Source organism: Tenrec ecaudatus, chromosome 8 (assembly GCF_050624435.1).
Source record: "Tenrec ecaudatus isolate mTenEca1 chromosome 8, mTenEca1.hap1, whole genome shotgun sequence".
In the NCBI taxonomy this organism is placed as follows: Eukaryota; Metazoa; Chordata; class Mammalia; order Afrosoricida; family Tenrecidae; genus Tenrec; species Tenrec ecaudatus.
In genome coordinates, this window is record NC_134537.1 from 9,487,794 (window position 1) to 9,505,702 (window position 17,909).

At 48.2% G+C, this 17,909-nt stretch overlaps 1 protein-coding gene across 5 annotated transcripts in view; it reads left to right on the forward strand.

The window, feature by feature from the left end:
* ULK4 (unc-51 like kinase 4) overlaps positions 1 to 17,909 on the forward strand; it is a 600,065-nt gene that overhangs the window by 386,482 nt on the left and 195,674 nt on the right. For all 5 annotated transcript variants that reach the window (XM_075556008.1, XM_075556007.1, XM_075556009.1 and 2 more), the window contains one exon: positions 4,374 to 4,472. In XM_075556008.1, coding sequence (XP_075412123.1) covers positions 4,374 to 4,472 — 99 coding nt within the window. The remainder of the gene's footprint in view (positions 1 to 4,373; positions 4,473 to 17,909) is intronic.

Sequence of the window (17,909 nt, forward strand, 5' to 3'; positions counted from 1 at the left end):
AGATAAATTGATAACTAAGATCAAAAGAAAATTAAAAGGGGGAGAGAAAAAGAAAAAAGAAATAAAAATAATCTGGTAAGAGGGGAAAGAAATGAGAATGCTAAGGTGGGGAAAGAAAAAGAGGGAGAAGAGGAACAAAGGAACAGACAAAAATAAAAAAGGAAAGCTGAGAAAGGAAAGATAAATGATAGAAAAGAGGGAAACAGAAGACTAAGACAGGACACAGAGGGGATCTGCCAGCAGCTCTGTCTGACTAGATACTCTGCAGATGAGGTTTTGGCTTCCACTGTCCTCCAAAGCCTTTTACAAGTTGTGTGTTCATAATTTTAGTTCTGATACTTTTCACCATATTCAACTTTTATCACTGTCATCTTGGAATCACACAAGCTGGTGCGCTTCCTTCGTGTGGACTTAATTGGCTCCTCATTTAGATGACTGCTTGTTTGAATACAAGCTTTTAAGACCCAGGCACTATTCTAATTGATGACTGGGCACCATCTACTTTCTTCACCACACTTTGCTCTATAGCACCCTTCTCTTCGGTGATCCTTTCATGAAGGTGCATATTGAACCAGGCCATGAAGTAAGAACTAATTATTCTTAAGTTGGAGCTAGGGTCCACTGTGAATCCAGAACTCATTCCTAGATTTATATTCATTTATTTGTTTTTTCAATTTGCTGGAACTTGGGGATTAAAACATATGTCATATCATTCCATAGTTCAATCATGTCAAACCTATTTGTATAATTGCTTCTGTAATCAGTCTCCAAGCATACATTTCCTTCCTGGGCTTCTTGAACATCCATGAACTTTTTGATACCCCCATATATTTGCTGAACTAATTTCTTAGCAGGCATCTTGATTTTTCATGTATTTTTTAATTTTGTAGTTAGCCTGGTCATGGCATGGGTTTAGACTCCTGTGATTACAGCAGGGGTCATGAGAGAATTGGTATTAATTCTCCGGGAGTTTATAGCTTCCTAGGGAAGACTAGTCCATAAACAAATCATGAAGCAAATAATTTTATTACATGTGTGAAAGTTCAGTGATGGACAGGTATAGGGGGCTGCACAGTCAATAATGCAGAATTGGGGCGTGACCTAGTCTTGAGACCTAGAGAAGACTTTTCCAGGCAAGGCTATTAGAATCGAGGCCATCCGAGTACCCATTCCAGGCGGGCCCATCATTGCTGACGTGCTACACAGGAGCTTGTGCTATGACTTCCTGTAGTAGGACAATTCAGTGGCTCTGTTCTTTGCAGATTGTGCTAGTCTGGGTTGATTAGAGAAACAAATCCCGAGACACTCGTGGATAAAAAAGAGCTTTATATCAAAGAGCAATTGTACATAAAGAAAACATCCCAGCCCAGTTCAGATCAAATCCGTAAGTCCCATATTAGCCCATATGTCTGATACCAAGTCTATAAATTCCTCTTCAGACTCATGCAACACATGCAATGACACAGAATACAGGAAGATCACGGGCCAGTGGGTGGAAAGTCTGGATCCAGTGGTGGTGGAAGCATCTCAGCCCTGGCATGGGTCTCCACGTGGCTCCTCCAGCTCCAGGGCTCTGGGGGCCATCAGCGTCGCTCCATGTGGCTTGTCAACAGGAATGTCTTGCAGAGGGACTGTGTGTCCCACCTCCAGGGAAGAAAACGGGAATTCCCAGAATCCTTAGGAGCAGGCCAGGCCCACACAGAGGCATTATTGACTATGATCTGATTGACAGGCTAAACTCCATCCCTTCGTTCAAGTTGACAGAGGATGATGTAACTGCCACACAGAACCACTAGTATTGCCAAAAGGCTGACCTGTGGCCACTGCCTCTTCCCCAGCATCTTAAGCACATCCAGCTCTTCATGGTTGGGGATGATAGCCTCCTAGTTTTCCTCTCTTGGAATTCTCTAATGTGGCTCCTCCATGACAGGCCTCTGCTGGGTTAGTACATTCAGAGGTGGTTTTTCTGCATGTCTTATAACCCCGATTGTCTCCTCTGTTTGAAAATGGCCACAATGCCTTATCTGTGATCAAACCTTTCCTTCCGCCTCATGGCAGTCCCCTGCTAGTGAGCCTTGCCTCCCTGCTTGTTGTTGTGTAAAGCCGACCTGAGGGTCCTTCCTAAAAGTCCCCTCTCACCATGTTGGCTTAACCACTCCTACCACCCTAGACCAAGCTGCTCTCCTGGCTTACCTGGGTCCAAAGGCTGGCTGAGGAGCGTGATACTGGCAACAGAAGCGGGAAAGAGGGAGGAGAGGCAGGCCGGCGTCTCTGGATTTGTGCGTTTGCGTCTTTGTTTACTTGTGTATCTCTGCAGCATCCCTTTGATACACAGAGCTTCCGGGTCAGACTCCTGTGCTTCTGAGGAGCGCTGCGTTTCCTTTGTATTCTCGGCACGGACTTCTCTGGTGGGAGATGCTGCTAGATCCTTCTGGGAACCCTTGGTCACTTTGCCAGGAGGTGGCACCTGAAGGCCTGCACGTGTGTGTGTGTGCGCGCGTCTGCGCGTGTGTGCTTGTGGCCCCATCTCTTCGGTTATTTGTGCTGTGAATGGAAGCTATGGCTGCATACTCACTACCGCTCCAGGCCTGATTTGCCACAATATCATTTCTCCTGAGGAAGAGTGCGTCACCCGATGGTGCGTGGCTCTATCTATCTCAGCTCATGCCCCAGGGGGCGCAGGATCAGCAGCCGAGAGTCACAAACGTTGAGGTCCCAGGATAGTGCGCCTCCTTTGTTTGGTGGCAGGACACGCTCCCTTTCGGATTAGACCAGTTGGGGAAGCTGCAGGCTAGTAGCACTGCCGTTGTCCCCCTGGGCTGCACAGAGGTGCATGCTATTAAAAGACAGGTGTCTGATGTCACACGCGCGCGTGCACACACACAAATATAAGACGAGTGTCTGATTTTCAGCCAAGTGCTTTTGAAACCAGGCAGGCGACTACCAGTCTGAAGTGCAGAAGAAAACATTCTTGAGAAGAAGGGTCCTGGAGTGTGGATTCATGATCCACCCTGGGGCAGCATGCTAAGGACGTCACCTGAAAGTGCTGCTGGTTTCTTTGGAGTGGAAATGAAAACGGGGAGGAGGAAGGGGAGCGAGATGCCCATGTGCTGTGGAAAACATCAATCCGTCAGGACTTCTCTGGAATAACACATCATTCCTCTCTGTGATAGAGCTCTCCTCTGGAAGGAAGCCGTTCTGCTAACCTCCTGGGAGCGCGCACACTTCAATAAAAAGCCACCCACTCGGTTCCTGCTTCCATCGCAGTATGGGCACACAGCTTTTAAGGGATGTGGACCTGCAGACTGTCCATGCCCTGATACGATGGACGAACGTCCTGCATGTTCTTTGGGCTTCTGTGTGCACATAGGAGAGGCGCTGGCGTTTCAGCGGTAGAATTCTTTTCGTTCCATGTGGGCCACTCTCCAAAAGGTCAGTGGTTCTTTCCCACTGGTTCCTGTCCTCACCTGTGCAGATTGGCAGCCCCAGGAAGCCTCCCAGCAGGTCTCCTCTGCCCTCCCTGGTTGATCCGAGCTGGGATCGACTGACGGCAGTGGGTAGGTAAAGATCTGGGTTTGAGTCCCACAGCCACCACCAGTCTGCCCGTGGGGAGGTCTGTCTGTGTGTTGCATCTGATGCTGAACCAGTTTCAGCAGTGCCCAGACGCAGATGAACTAGGAAGGAAGGTTTGACCATCTACTCCTGAAGCTCAGCCCAGGAAAAGTCTGTGGATCGTGCAGCAGATGCAGCCAGACCTGCAGGCTGGATGGAGGTGGGCGGGCGCCGACAGCATTTTCTGTGGTGCGCAGGGCTGCCATGCAGTGGGGCTGATGCAGATGGCAGCTCACACCAACGTGCCTGTGGGGAAGACAGGCATCATACAATGGGCTTACGGTGCCTGGACGAGATCAGATGGGGGATTTGGAGGTGGCTAGTCTGGGTTCAGCCCCTGGCTCTGTCGCCCATTATTTGTGGATGCTAGTGACAGTGGTTACACGTTGGCTTCCTACCCTAAACTCGGCATTTGGAAACCACCAGCTGCTCTGTTGGAGAAAGATGAGGCTCTCTACTCCCGCAGAAGAGTTACATTCTGGGGACCCACAGGGAGGGTGCTACCCTGTCCCCTGCGGTTGCTATGGCTCTGAAAAAACTGGGTGGCGGTGAGTTTGGGTTTTTTGGTGAGTAACAGCGGCACTGTGTGCACTGTTCTTATCACAACACATCGCCTCTCCTTGAGCCTTCCTTCTGTCCTGCGTCAGGGCTCCTCGGGAGGAGTGCCTCCTCCACGTCCTTCATCGGCTCACATCAGCCGCCTGCCTTCCACAGGCCATCACCGAGTCCTTTTTCCTCTCTCCCCTTCTCCCCCAATACAGGCGCAGAAGTCCGGCTCTGGAGGAGACACGCAGGCTGCGGAAGACCTGCTGCTGCTCAGCAAACCTCTGACCAAACTGGTCAGCCTGCTCATCCCACTGGTAAGAGCACCTGGCCCGTTGTGTGCCTCTGTGACTAGTGCTGAGGTTGTTGTCCTTGTGTTTGACGCTTCCGAACTCTCCCACTTTCGCGAATTTCAAGTTCTTATACTAGATTTCAGTTCCCGTCACAGCTAGCACCAAAGGAAATTCCAGGTGACTCTGGCCTGGCAATAACTAAACTGCTGCTTTACTTTAAAGCCAGGCGCTTTATCGTGTCTCTTAATATATCTTTATGGAAGGCAGAATCTCAAATCCAATTACCTTCTTAACGAATCTGAGGTGAAAAATTCAACATGTGAATTCCAAGGAAGTAAAAAAAATCAGTGGGAGAAGCAGGTCCCTTGAAGAAGCTATCTTAGAATTGTCCTTGATGTACTTGGCATGCGGGACTCTCCAGAATGCAGAAGCACGGGGGTAGACTACAGCCCCCCTCAACCTCCACAAAGGTGGAATGCAAAGAAAGAAAAACAGGGGGGTACCCAAGGTCACCAAATGAGTGGAGGTCAAGTCATCTGAGCCAGTGGGTGCACACACTGGTGTTGAACAGGGGTTGGCAGACTGCGGGCTGTGGTTCCAATCTCGCCCAGGCCGACTTCTGTGAATCAAGTTGTATCAGAATTCCACCGCTCAGATGATTTGCATCCATGTTGTTTGTGGCTAGTTTCACGTCACAAAGCTAGGCCTGAGTTGTTGCAACAGAAACCTTTACAGAAAAAGTACCTTGACACCCTTGTATAGAGGATCTCAATAGTTTAATAAAGATCTGTATCCATCTCTATACTCGGAAAGAGAAATTGTACCTTCTTTTCAAACTTCCAGGAGACAACCCTAAAAAATTGACCATGCAATATGTTACAAGAATATCAATGCATTGTAACAAGTAGGAATTACATAGACCACATTCCTTAACCAAAATATAGTACAACTAGCAAGAAAGTGCAAACAATCATAAATACACTGCCTCAGTGTAAGAAACTTACATTTTTGTTCCATCTTACAGTTCTCAAAACCAGTTCAGACCAGAGTTCAGCTGTGATTTCCTTTTTTGTTGATAGGCCCATGTATTTCTTGGTTCCTTAGCTTGTAGGCAATTTTCATATGACATCTGTCTTGTCGAGTGGGTCTCTGTGTGCATTCTGTTCTTTCCATAACTCCAAAGTGATTAGGTTTAGGGTCCACTCAGCAGTGGTGTGGCATCATTAACATAACAAACGAAAACCATTTATTTGTAAACAGGATAAAATCCACACGTCTGAGGAGCCAGGTAGGGCTGTATGTTTTAGAGGGATGAATTTCCATCATAGCCTGCATGATTAGTAAAACTATTCACGGGCATGATCCTGAGTGCAATTGCATTGTAATTCTCTCGGTCTGCATCCTATCAGGATATAGAAACCAGTAAGCAGCAGATGTTTACAATAAAGATTTGCTTTAATAGCCGAGTCGTGGTAAGATTTTAAAAGAACTCTACAGGGTAACTTAATGGTCCGCAAGGAAAGACACTGGGCCTCTCTGGGTTCACTTCAAACACAGTAAACCCTGCCCTACCTGATATCTTTTGAAATACCCTAAGTGAAAGACAGTAGGCTTGCTTAGAAAACCATCCTTGTTTTTTAAGTTATGAAGATGCATTTGAATGGAAGATACTCTTCCTAACCAAGGGAGCCACTTGTTACGGATCGAATTATGTCCCCTCAAACTCTGTGGGGAAAATCCTAGCCTTTCTTTATACTTGTGGAGATTAAACCATTTGGGAATGGATGGTCTTCAGTGTGTTAATGTGACAGGATCAGTGTTTGGATATATTTTGAGTCAATCTCTTCTTGAGATATAAAAGACATGAAACAACAAAGCAGAAGAGCGGCGAGGTAAGATAGACGTCAAGCCGCTTGGCGATCTCCAAGCAACCAAGAAATAAAATTGAAGACAAACAGGCCTCCCTCCTGAACCCAGAGAGAGAGAGAAACCCTTTCCCCAAAGCAGGCACCTTGAATTCGACTTTCGTCCCCAGAGCAGTGAGAAAATACACTTCTATTTGTTAGGGTCATCTATTGTCTACTTCTGTGTGGCAGCACTGGATAACTAGGACACCGCCAGATGAGTTTTCCTTGGTCTAAGGAAAGGTTCTGAATTGAGGGTTCTTTTTGCTTTGGGGCTCAAGGGGAAGAGTTGCTTGTAGACCTTATCTGGTGCTTCCCTTTAGGATGGATAACAGACGTTCCTTCACCCTTTTGCTTTATATATATAGTTTTACCCAATCCTTTAGCAAACTTAATTAGAAGGTATAAATGATTAAGACATGCCTCTGAAATGCTTGCAACAGTGTGGCTTTGACGCCCTCGGCTTTGCTTACGCTCGTTGTCACGGCTGCCCAGGTGACACCGTGCAAGAGCTGCCTTTGAGCGCTGAGACGCCGAGGGAAGAGAACACACAGCCCTGTCTCCCCTCGGAGGAGAAGCTTCCGTGACATTCTTACAGGCGTGGGTCCCAGAGCCTCTCATAATCCTAGCTCAGAGACTGGATCCTGAAACGCAAGTTTAACTCTTTACTCTGGGGGCTCCCGGCTGCCACTGGGGAGCTTCCCCCGGAGGGCTCTGAAGGGAGGAGTGCGGAGAGCTAGACGGGGTTCTATCCAGGCAACGCAGTTTGCTAAACAGAGCTGTGCGGGGCGATAGGAAATAGTCTTTTGTCTGGGGATCTCAGATTTAAATGATCATTTTAAAAGTTGGTCTTTTCTCTTCCGGAGCTTTTCCAGTTGTAAACAAGCACCCAGGATATGAGCTTGGGCTCTCAATTGAGGGAATTTTAGGCATAACTTTTTCCTCTTTAATTATTTCATGTCAGCTTGGACCATGTGAAATCGCCAAGACTCAAGTACTTTTGACCTAATTTTTTTTTTAATGGAAATTTCAATGGGCTCAATCTTGTACTAAATCTATGTGACAGTTTGGGAACCCTGGTAGTGTGCTCTGTGGGAGAAATGGCAGGACTTTCCACTCCCATAAGCAAGTACAGTCTCAGAAACCCCAGGGGTCAGTTCTACCCTGCCCTATAACGTCACGAGGAGCTGGCACTGACTGAGTGGCACAATCAGATTTTTGTTTCCATATCAGTTTTAATCTGTGCAACCAATAGTTTCCGATATTCACCTAGTCCTTTGCTGAGCATGTTATTGACGTTTGTAAAAAGGGCCTGGGGGCCAGGTCTGATCTCTGACGTCACAAACTCGCTGCCCTCAAGTGATTCTGACTCCTAGCAACAAGCACTAGGGCACAAAATAGAACAGACCCTGGGGTTTCCGGGACTGTACATGGCAGGAGCAGACAGCCTCATCTTTCTCCTGTGCAGTGGCTGGTGGTTTCAAACTGCTGGCCTTGGGGTTAACAGCCCCATGCCTAATGCACTGTGCCAGCAGCGTTCCTTACAAAAGGGGAAGGAGAGTCCTATTCCACATCAGCCCAAGGCTAATTCTTAGGAGGTGCCGTCAGACCATACTCCAACCTGCTACCTTCACTCTCAGTCAGGCAAACACCTGCCCTCCGTGGCACTCTCGGCTTCTCTGCTGGGTTCACGGATTTATTTCATTGGCCACACAGAACTCAGAGAGCATGCTCAAAATTGCGGTCTTTATTAGCGTGAACAGGATCAGAAATACTCAGGACGCAGTTCCGATCAAGAGAGCATCTTCTCAGCTTTGCCTACAGACACACCTCTTTTCAGCCCCAGCCTCTTAAACCGTGTGGTCCCTTCGCCTCTGGCCGGCGTGGGAGATGTGACAAAACTCGCCGCGCGCTGCACACGCATTTGGAAAGGACACTCCTCGCGGCCACAAGCGGGAAGGTGCACAGCTCTCGCTCTGTAGGTGTGTAAACCCATTTCCTCAATTAAGTGCTTGGAGGCACCCAGCGCCTCCTTGAGCTTTCTGCCTGAAGACGTGAATTCTCCTCATTCTGTGGCCTGGGATGCCCAATATGCTGCTGCTCGCTCCTCTTCCTCCTCCTCCTCTTCCTCCTCCTCCTCTTCCTCCTCCTCCTCTTCCTCCTCCTCCTCTTCCTCCTCCTCCTCTTCCTCCTCCTCCTCTTCCTCCTCCTCCTCTTCCTCCTCCTCCTCTTCCTCCTCCTCCTCTTCCTCCTCCTCCTCTTCCTCCTCCTCCTCTTCCTCCTCCTCCTCTTCCTCCTCCTCCTCTTCCTCCTCCTCCTCTTCCTCCTCCTCCTCTTCCTCCTCCTCCTCTTCCTCCTCCTCCTCTTCCTCCTCCTCCTCTTCTTCCTCCTCTTCCTTCTCCTCCTCCTCCCTCTCCTTCTCCTCTCCCCCCCCCTCGCTCCACCCCCCACCCCCTGGTGCCATAGCACTCTGTCTCCTGGATCCAGGAGGTTCAGCACTCACAGATCCTGGGATCCAAAAGATGCCCTCCACTCCTTACCTGTCTATCTGTGATACTAGTAAGATCCCCTTCTTGCTTCTTAGATGGCTCATTTTATACTCCACCGGATGGCAACATTGACCAGCCTTCATACTATTAGAGTTCCAAGTGTTTGTTATTTATTTTTTAACATTTTATATTTTACAGCTCCTCTAACAATCCATACATCAATTGTATCAAGCACATTTGTACACGTCTCCATCATTATTTTCTAGACATTTATTTTCTATTGAACTCTTGGTGTTCGTGTCTCTTTCCCACTCCCCCCGTTATGATGATTAGTTTTTAACTTTTCTTTGTGAATTCAGTGAAGGCCTACAGAGCAGACCATCCGTTCTTCCACCCGTCCCTACACGTTTTATGGTTTTATGTGAACTTGTCCCTTGCAGTCCTCTCAGCGGACCATCCCTTCCCCCGCTTCCTCATCACTCTGAGCTTTGTCCGTAGGTACTACTGCCCTTTTGATGTTAAGTGATGGTTTCTTCTAGCATAGGACTGAGTTCAGTTCTAGACTTGAATGGTCACTCAGACACCTAGTCTCTTTGAATCCTTTTGATTTCTGCTCCATGGTTTTATCCCACTCTCTCCAGGGCCTTCTCATCTGACCCTTTTCGGAAAAGCTGGCCGTGGTGATGGGGCACTGTCTCGCCCTTCTGGCCTCAGGGTTGTGGAGACTGATGTTAGTGGGGTCCACGAATCCCCTGGACTAATTGTTTCTAGGTGCCTTTTAATTGTGCTCACTCTTCTCTACCCTGGGTGAGGAGAAACCGCCAGTGGCCCTTCAGATGGCTGCTCATGAGCTTGTACGTTCTCAGTCGGTACTCACCAAAGTAAGATGCATTTTCTTTGTGAACGGTGTTATGCCAATTGACCTGGGTGTCCCCTGAGACTACAGCCCTGACCCCTTGGACCCAGTAACTGGGACGAGTCCCTCAAAATGTTGGACTGTCGCCGAGGAGTTTGTACAACGTGGCCTCATGTATGTTCCACCACATTCCACCACATTCCAGCTCTACGCTGGTATTTTCTGTCAAGCATGTCTTCATTCCGGGGATACTCCAATGCTCCCTTCCACGCCTGTTCATTCTGCAAGACTCTGTGCATGTACCTGGAGCTCCCAGTCATTACAGGACTGTGTGTATAACAGGACTGCCTTCCATTACCTTGAGCTCTTGTAAACCCCGTGTTTTTGCCTGCCACCATGATTATTTGGTCAGCCTCCCTCTTAGACACTTCAATACGTGTCTGCTCTCTAACCGGTGACCGCTCCCTCCATTCCCACCCCTGGTATCCACTCAAGGTTTCTGTGAGTGTGGAAATCCTTTCTTGACTTTTGATAAACAGTGATCTACAGTCTTTGTGAGGGACAGATTTTACACAGCATAATGTCCTTCCAAGTTCATCCATATTATGAGATGTTTCACAGACGCATCGTGATTTTTTTAACATTGTGTAGTATTCCCTTATGCGCATGTGCCAAAGTTAATTCATCCATTCTTCTATGGACGGGAATTGAGGGAGTGCCCACATGTTTGCTGTTGTGAATAGTGCTGCCAGGAGCATGGCTGCCCATTGGTCTATTTGTGTCACGACTCTCATTTCTCTAGATAATGTTGTAAGTACAAGGACTGCTGGGTCACAGGATCTTTCTGTTCCCAGCCGTGTGATGAAGTGCTGCTTCCTGCGGTCGTCGTGCTGCTGTACACGCCCCCCCCTCCCCCCGCCCCGTCGCAGGGCACGGAGGTCCTATTCCCGGAGCGCCCGCACCACCGTGCATTGTTTTGTGTCACACAGCGGTGGTGTCGGTGCTGGAAGGAGGCGGTAGCTCGCGGCTGTTTAAATTTGCCTCTTTGGAAGGACTACGGAGCTCCCGGGCTTTCCTCACACTTTTGCTGATCTCCTGCATGTCTCCTTTGGTGAAGTGTCTGTTCATGTCCTCTGCCCATTTTTCGTGGGTTGTTGGGCTTTTTCTTGTGGAGGGCTTGAAATTTGTCTGATTTTCCATTGGGAAAAAATATTTTTTCCTCGTCTGCTGGTATAATTTTACTTTTTGGTGAAATCTTTTGGTGCACCCAAGTGTCTAATTTTTATGAAGTACCAGTCCTCTGCTTTGCTTTCTGCTGTTTGTATGCTTGCAGGTATGTTTGATGGTGTATTTATATCACCCATTAATGGCTCTGCTTGCCCCTATTTTTTTCATTGATGGTCTTTATACTTGTAGGGATTACAAACATCCCTGGCGTCGTAAACCGTATGAGTGGCTGCTTCACAATGGCCCATACCACTCCATTTCAGTTTGCTGATGCTTACGGTATTGATCTGTATGCGCTCTATTTTATTTCTCATGGCTTCCAACCTCCCTAGATTTATACTTTGCACATTCCAAATTCCAATTACTACTAGATGTTTAGAGCTGTTTCTTCTCACTCTGAGTTGTGCCCAATCCGCAAATGAAGGCCCCACAGGCTCCACTCCACCTGCGTCACTATGGTCCACACTACAGTGAGAGGGCAGCTGTCCTTTGGCAGCTTATGATGGAAGGGGCCCATCCTCTGACCACTGTCTCTGGCAGCGGTCTGCTGTGGTTCTTAGTGTATTCCGTGGCTGAGCCCTCTGACACCGACAGCCTATCCCTCCTTCATAGTCGGTTCTCCGTCTGGAAGCTCTGCTAAGGCTGACTGACTCTGGGCGACCCTGCAGACACCGGAAATACCAGTGACACAGCCTCCAGCATCACAGTGATATATGCCAGCCACCCAAGGATGACAGACACGTGGTGGTGGACATCGCAACGGGCATGTCAAGATCCATCTAAAGTACAGAGTCCCCTGTGATCGGATAAGACCTCAGTGCATCACAGGCAGATGTGGTCAATACTATGATTATTCAAATACAGGCCCCAACCACTAAAGCTGGAGAAAAGGAAATTGCCTCTGGAAGTCGCCCATAGATCTCATGTCTGCGGGGTGCGTAGGTGTGTGGCCTGAGTTTTGGAGGAGTAAGTGAGATGAGGCGTGGGAAGGGGCCTAGCACAGTGCTTCCTCGTTTTGAATGATTGTCCTCAGGTACCATTTCTCATCACACACGATCTTCCTTTGGTTTTTAATCAGCTCGTATTGTGAGTTTTTATCGGACTAGTCACTCCTGCCCTCGGGGCACCCCGCGCCTCTCTTCACACAGCCTGCCACTTTCCCTAAACTCGGGACCCTGGCAGCAGGTTCCCCACGAGTTCTTCTTGATCAGCGTCTCACGGTTGCCCGTCCTCCTTCCCCGGTGGCCCTTCTTGGCTGGTAGTTTCCCCAGATTGTTTTCTGCCTTCTCACCTGGATTATGTACATGCGTAACTGAAAAGGGCAGGAAATTGGATTCCCTGGAATACCCTGGGTGCCAGGAGGTCTGTTTGCTTTCTGGCTGGCACCCCGGAGCAGCCTCGCTCAGGCCTGGCTCAGCGAGCCCGGTCCCTCATTGCGGTGCCACGCCAGCTTTCAGGTGGGAGTTAAATGAGGGAGAGAACCGTCCTCAGGTCTCACCAAGCTCTTTGAGACACTGGGCTCCCGTTACTAGTAACCTGATCACATGAAGGTTCTGGTGTATTAGCCAGACAGACGTCTGCCTAACGTCTGCATTTATCACGAGAGCCATTCGGTTTAAAAATGGCCTATGAAAAGAGCACCGCCGCATTTCTTCTCTGGGACAGATTAACACACATTTATAGCGGTGTATAAAGTGAAGAAAAGATAGTAATGCAGTTATTGGGCATGTAGACTAGAGCACATGTAGACCAAAGATAAACTTTACAGTGGTTGTTAAAAAATGTAATAGGTTGCAGACTGAGGGGCGGGCGTTTCTTTGCTTTAGGGAAACATAAACAGACACTCCGTTTTCATTTGACGCAGATGATTTGGGGGCGTTTTGCTTAAAGGCAGGAGCATGATCCGTTAGCATTTGGGGTTCTCTCCAGGAGTGGGTCTTGGAGAGTAAATACCCTTACCTGGACTGGAATATGAAACCTGTCAACCCATCCTGTCAGGACACACATATACCCACAGGGAGAACATCACACTGAAGTAAGTGCTCATGACAGTGGCCCCTGGTCTTCAATGAATGTCTCCTATTTTGAGGATCTGAGCCTCTAGACCTCCTCTTGATCCCTTTTTCCAGAGACGGACTCAGGCTCATGTATGTTCCATGTCCATGCCGTGTCAAGGGAATACTGGGACCCCTACTCGCCACCATAGTTTTGGAGAAATGGCTTGTAGTGTTGGCAACAATAAGCCAACTGCACCCCCTAAAGAAATAGCAAAGCAAAGGCAGTGCTTCATCCTAAATCCTCTGTTTCTTAAGATGAAAACATTCTCTGTGCAGCCTAGGGGAGTGTGGTTACTGGATAAAGAATTGGCGCACAGACCGGTAGGAAAACATGCTTCTCCCTCATGCAAATGGATGCTTTCATATCAGAGGTTTGTGTACAGTATTTTTGTAATGGTGCATAAAAGAGCCCGTGTTCAGTTCATTTTGGTTGGCCCACTGCATGCAGCTGTGTGCTTCTCTTGGTCATGACCAGCCGTGTCTCTGCAGTGTGTTGGGGACCCCTGGTCCTCACTGGCATCAGTGAGGTGACCAGGCGACCTGGGGACGTGAATGGTTCTTCCAGGAGCAACATCTGGCCTGTGCCAGCATAGCCTGTGTGGTTGCGTGCTCCTGAGACCATGGCGCCACTTCTAGGACCACGTGATGGCCACAGAGTGCAGGAACACGTAATTGCCGACCTTCATTTTCCAATTTCTTTCTTTCAAGAAATAACCAAGCCAATTTTTCTCTCTCTTTTTCCCCATGACCAGGATATTTTATATTATTTTTAAACATTTTATTGAGGGCTCTTTCAGCTCTTGTAACAATCCATACATCAATTGTATCAAGCACATTTGTACATATGTTGCCATCATGATTTTCTAGACATTTATTTTCTATTGAGCCCTTGGTGTCAGCTACTCTTTCCCCACCCCACCCTCCACCTCATGACCCCTTGATAAATTATAAATTATTATTATTTTCATATCTTACACTGTCTGCTTCTCCCTTCCCCCGTGGTTTCTGTTGTTCGACCCCCTGGGGTGGGGGTGGGGGTTATGTCTACCATCTCAATTCATTTCACCTCCTTCCCCCTGCACTCCAGGTATTGCTGGTCCCATTCCTGTTCCTGTATTACATGAGTTGTGAGCTCTTATGTCTTATCTGTACCTGTGCACATGCTCCGGCCTAGCCCACAGTGAAAGGCAGTGCTGGGGTCATGAGAGTGGGGGTGAGGAAGCCTCAAGGAACCAGAGGACTATTGTGTGTTTCATTACTGCTTACTGATTGACTCATCCCTTCCCGTAACCCATCTGTGAGGGGCTGTTCCATTGTCTACGGGTGGATTTTGGGCCTCTGCTCTGACCCCTTGTTCTCAACAACATGTTTTGTTTTGTTTTTTTGGTTTGGTTTGGGTCTTCAGATGCCTGTTACCCAGTCTCATCGACACTTCATGATTGCACAGGCTGGGGTGCTGCTTCCATGTGGGCTTGTTGCTTCTCTGCTAGATGGCTGCTTGTTTAACTTCAAGCCTTTAAGATCCCAGACACGATATCTTCTTTTTTGACACTGTATCTTTTGATAGCCGGGCACCATCCATTTTCTTCACCACATTTGCTTATGCACCCATTTTGTCTTCAGCAATTGTACCAGGAGGGTGAGCATCACAGAATGCCTGTGTGTTCATGCATTGAGGGAGGGCATGTGAAGAGGCCCGAAGTCCATCCACAACCTCAATGTATTGTCATATGTAGATGGGCTAATGCCTCTATTTTTATGAATTAATATATTAATATATGTACACCCCATGCTTAAATCTCTGTCCATATCTTTGCTTCCTAGATCGTCCCTCTGTTTCCTTTCACCTTCCTTCTGTCCCACCATCACAATCGCTCTACTTCTGCCTCTTAGTGATTCCTCTCAGCTAGATTGCTGTTGCCCCAACACCCCCAGGGTCTCTATATCCTTTTCATTGTTGATTTTAATTCCCTAGTGGTTCCCTGTCTATGGCATTGTTTGCTCACCACTCCCTTTCCCCGCCTCCTTCTCCCCCCAATTGCTCAGACCATTGGTCCCATTGCTTTTTCCTCAAGCTTGCTTCCCATGCCTATCTTATGTAAGTAGGCAAACCAACAATAGCAGCGGCCAAACAAAAAGAAAACAACAAAAGTTTGGAAAAGGAAAAAAATAAGAGTACACAAGTCCAGGTATGGCCGCTGACCTTTATGGCCGCTGACCTTTATGACTGTCTCCCTACTGGTCCTAGGGGGATTCCGGGAGCTGCTCCTTCTAGCCTGAAGTCTATTTGGGGGACTCTTCGGGGGCTTTGTGTCGGCTTTTTTTTGACTCCCGTTGCTGTTCTGCTACGTTCCCTTCTCGGTTTGGGGGTGACTGAGACTGGACTAACTTCTGCCGTGTGTCCCTAGCATTGTCCTCCGTCACAGTGTGCGCTAGTCAGGGGACATGTCTCGAGCTGTGGTCGGCCCTACAGTCCTCTCTGTGCCTTCGCCGCTCCGTGCAGCGGCATCGTCCCCCAGGCGTGGTGTTTCTTCACGGTGCTTGTACCTCTGTCCATAGCTTTGCTTCCTCTATCCATGTCTGCTGACGTGAGGGCTGGACACCTCCGCCCCCCTTTCATTCTTGCTTTGCTTCGGTGTGGCATGGCATGGCGGCCCCTCTCCCCAACATGTAGGTTTAGTGTTGTCCTCTGTAGAGCATGCATCTAGGGAAGGGGTCAGTTTGGCTTTGATTGGGGCCGGCCCTGAAACCCAATCTTTCCATGCGTTTCTCCACGTGGTTATGTTGCCCTCATGGTTTGGTGCACCATGGTGGGGTCTGTATGCACACTCCCAATTCTGTGTAGACATAAGCAATACTCTCCTCCTGGATGGGTTAGTGCCCTGCTCCCCCCAGGCCATCATCTCACTTTCGGCCCTCTTTTTATCCCTCTCCCTGACCCCCCTTTCCCCTTCTTTGTGTTGGATTAACATGTACCTCCTTGAGATTGGTCTGACCTCCACCTGGCTGCCTGAACCTCAACCCATATATTGTGAGATAAGTAACTTTTCTTCTATACCTGCTGTGCTGATTGTACTTACCTCAGGGGACTCGTGTTATACCTGTTCTTCTGTGACTGGCTCACTTCGCTTAGCATAATTTCCTCCAGCTCTTCCCATGAAACGACATGTTTGATGTGATGATCAGTGGTTTTTAGTGATGTGCAGTACTCCATTGTGTGCATATGCCAGAGTTTACTGATCCACTCGTCTATCAGTGGGTTTTTTTTCCTCTTTAAGGAGTGGTGGGCTTAGACGTTCCCTTGCCTTCTGTCTCCACAGCCCATGGCATGAAATAGAGCTGATGGTTCATGGCGATTACTGTTTATGGGGGTGAAACATAGAAGTTCCACGTAGAACATTCGCAAGTCAGACCCAGTTATCACGTCTTAGTTCCCTGTGAAGCCACTTCTCTAAGGACTGCCTCCCCCACTTCGTAGCGCTACCTCTTTCCAGGCCCCTGGGGGTGTAGTGGTCACGTGTTGGGCTGCCTTCTGCAAGTTCAGTTCAAAACCACCAGCTGCTCCTAAAAAACAAAGACGAGGTTCTGGTTCCTTTTTATTTTATTTTAAAGACGAGGCTTTCTACTCCCGTAAAGAGTTACAGACTTGGACGCCCACAGGAGTAGTTCGGCCTCATCCTCAAGGGTTGCTCGGAGCTGGCATTGACTTGACGGCGTTACCTGAGACCTGGCTTGCACTTTACCGAATAAACCACGTACTAAGCATTTCCATGAGGTGCACCGCAAACACTTGAGATTCTATTGTTAAGGCTAAAACTATTCCTACACTTGTATTCTATTTGACAGTGCATGAACCTAACGTTTATTCATTTGCCTAAGCCAAGAGCATGGGTATAAATCTTGCCTTTTCTTCTTCATCCTGCCCCCTGCTCTGACAGTTCTATCCCTTGCTCACCTTGGTTTTGACCCCATCTGATACCTTCCCCATCATGGATGCAAAATACGCTTCCCAATGTAAAATTTATCTGAATCCCTTTCCCGGGGGGGTTGGGCGTCAGGGGAGTGGGCACCATTGCCAAAATTTCTCAGACCAAAGAAATGCATCATGAGATGAGCTTGTCATGGGACAATTCGGTCAATTATCATATAGTGCATAAATGTTATGTTCTACATCGTAGTGAGTACTAGCTGCCATCTTAGAGAGCTTACAAGCAGCAATCTAAGATGCATCTGTTGGTGTCTGCATGACTGGAGCAAAAGAGCAAGAAGGAAACCCGGAAACTGCCAGAATAAACGAGTGTACAGGACTACTGTCCACATGAACTCTGAGCTCCTCACTCCAGCAGTCAGAAGAACTAGATGGTGCTCAGCCGCCAGTACTGTCCACTCTGACCAGGCCTCAGTGCTTGGATTTAGATGGCTTTTAGAAAGCAAGTACCCTACATATTGGGCTGCTAACTGCAAGGTCAGCAGTTTGAAACCTCCAGCTGCTCCCCAGGAGAAAGACGGAGCTTTCTGCTGTCAAAAGTTACCATCTCAGAGACTCACGGGGCCGTTGGTTCTACCCTGTCCTCTGGGGTCCTTCAAGGTTGGCACTAAGATGTGGCGGTGTGTCTGTGAGAAAGGACGGTCTCAGAATGGCAAGCCCCACTTCTACCATTGCTTCTTTTATCTTTGTGGCAAATTGGTTGTAATGTAGCGATTTATTTTTAAAACAGTGTTTCACATGTATGGTTATCCGTGGCTCTCAGTGACTAGGCAAGCCTTCACTGGAGGGATAGGCTGCAGGGATAACAGGGAGGAGCTCCTCTGGAAATCTCTCTCCCAGGGACAAGACACATTCCAGTAGGCTCCTTGGTCTCTCTTCAGGCGCTCTTTCTAATACAAATGCTTTCATGCAAATGAATTACTGCTAAGCAAGCTTGGGA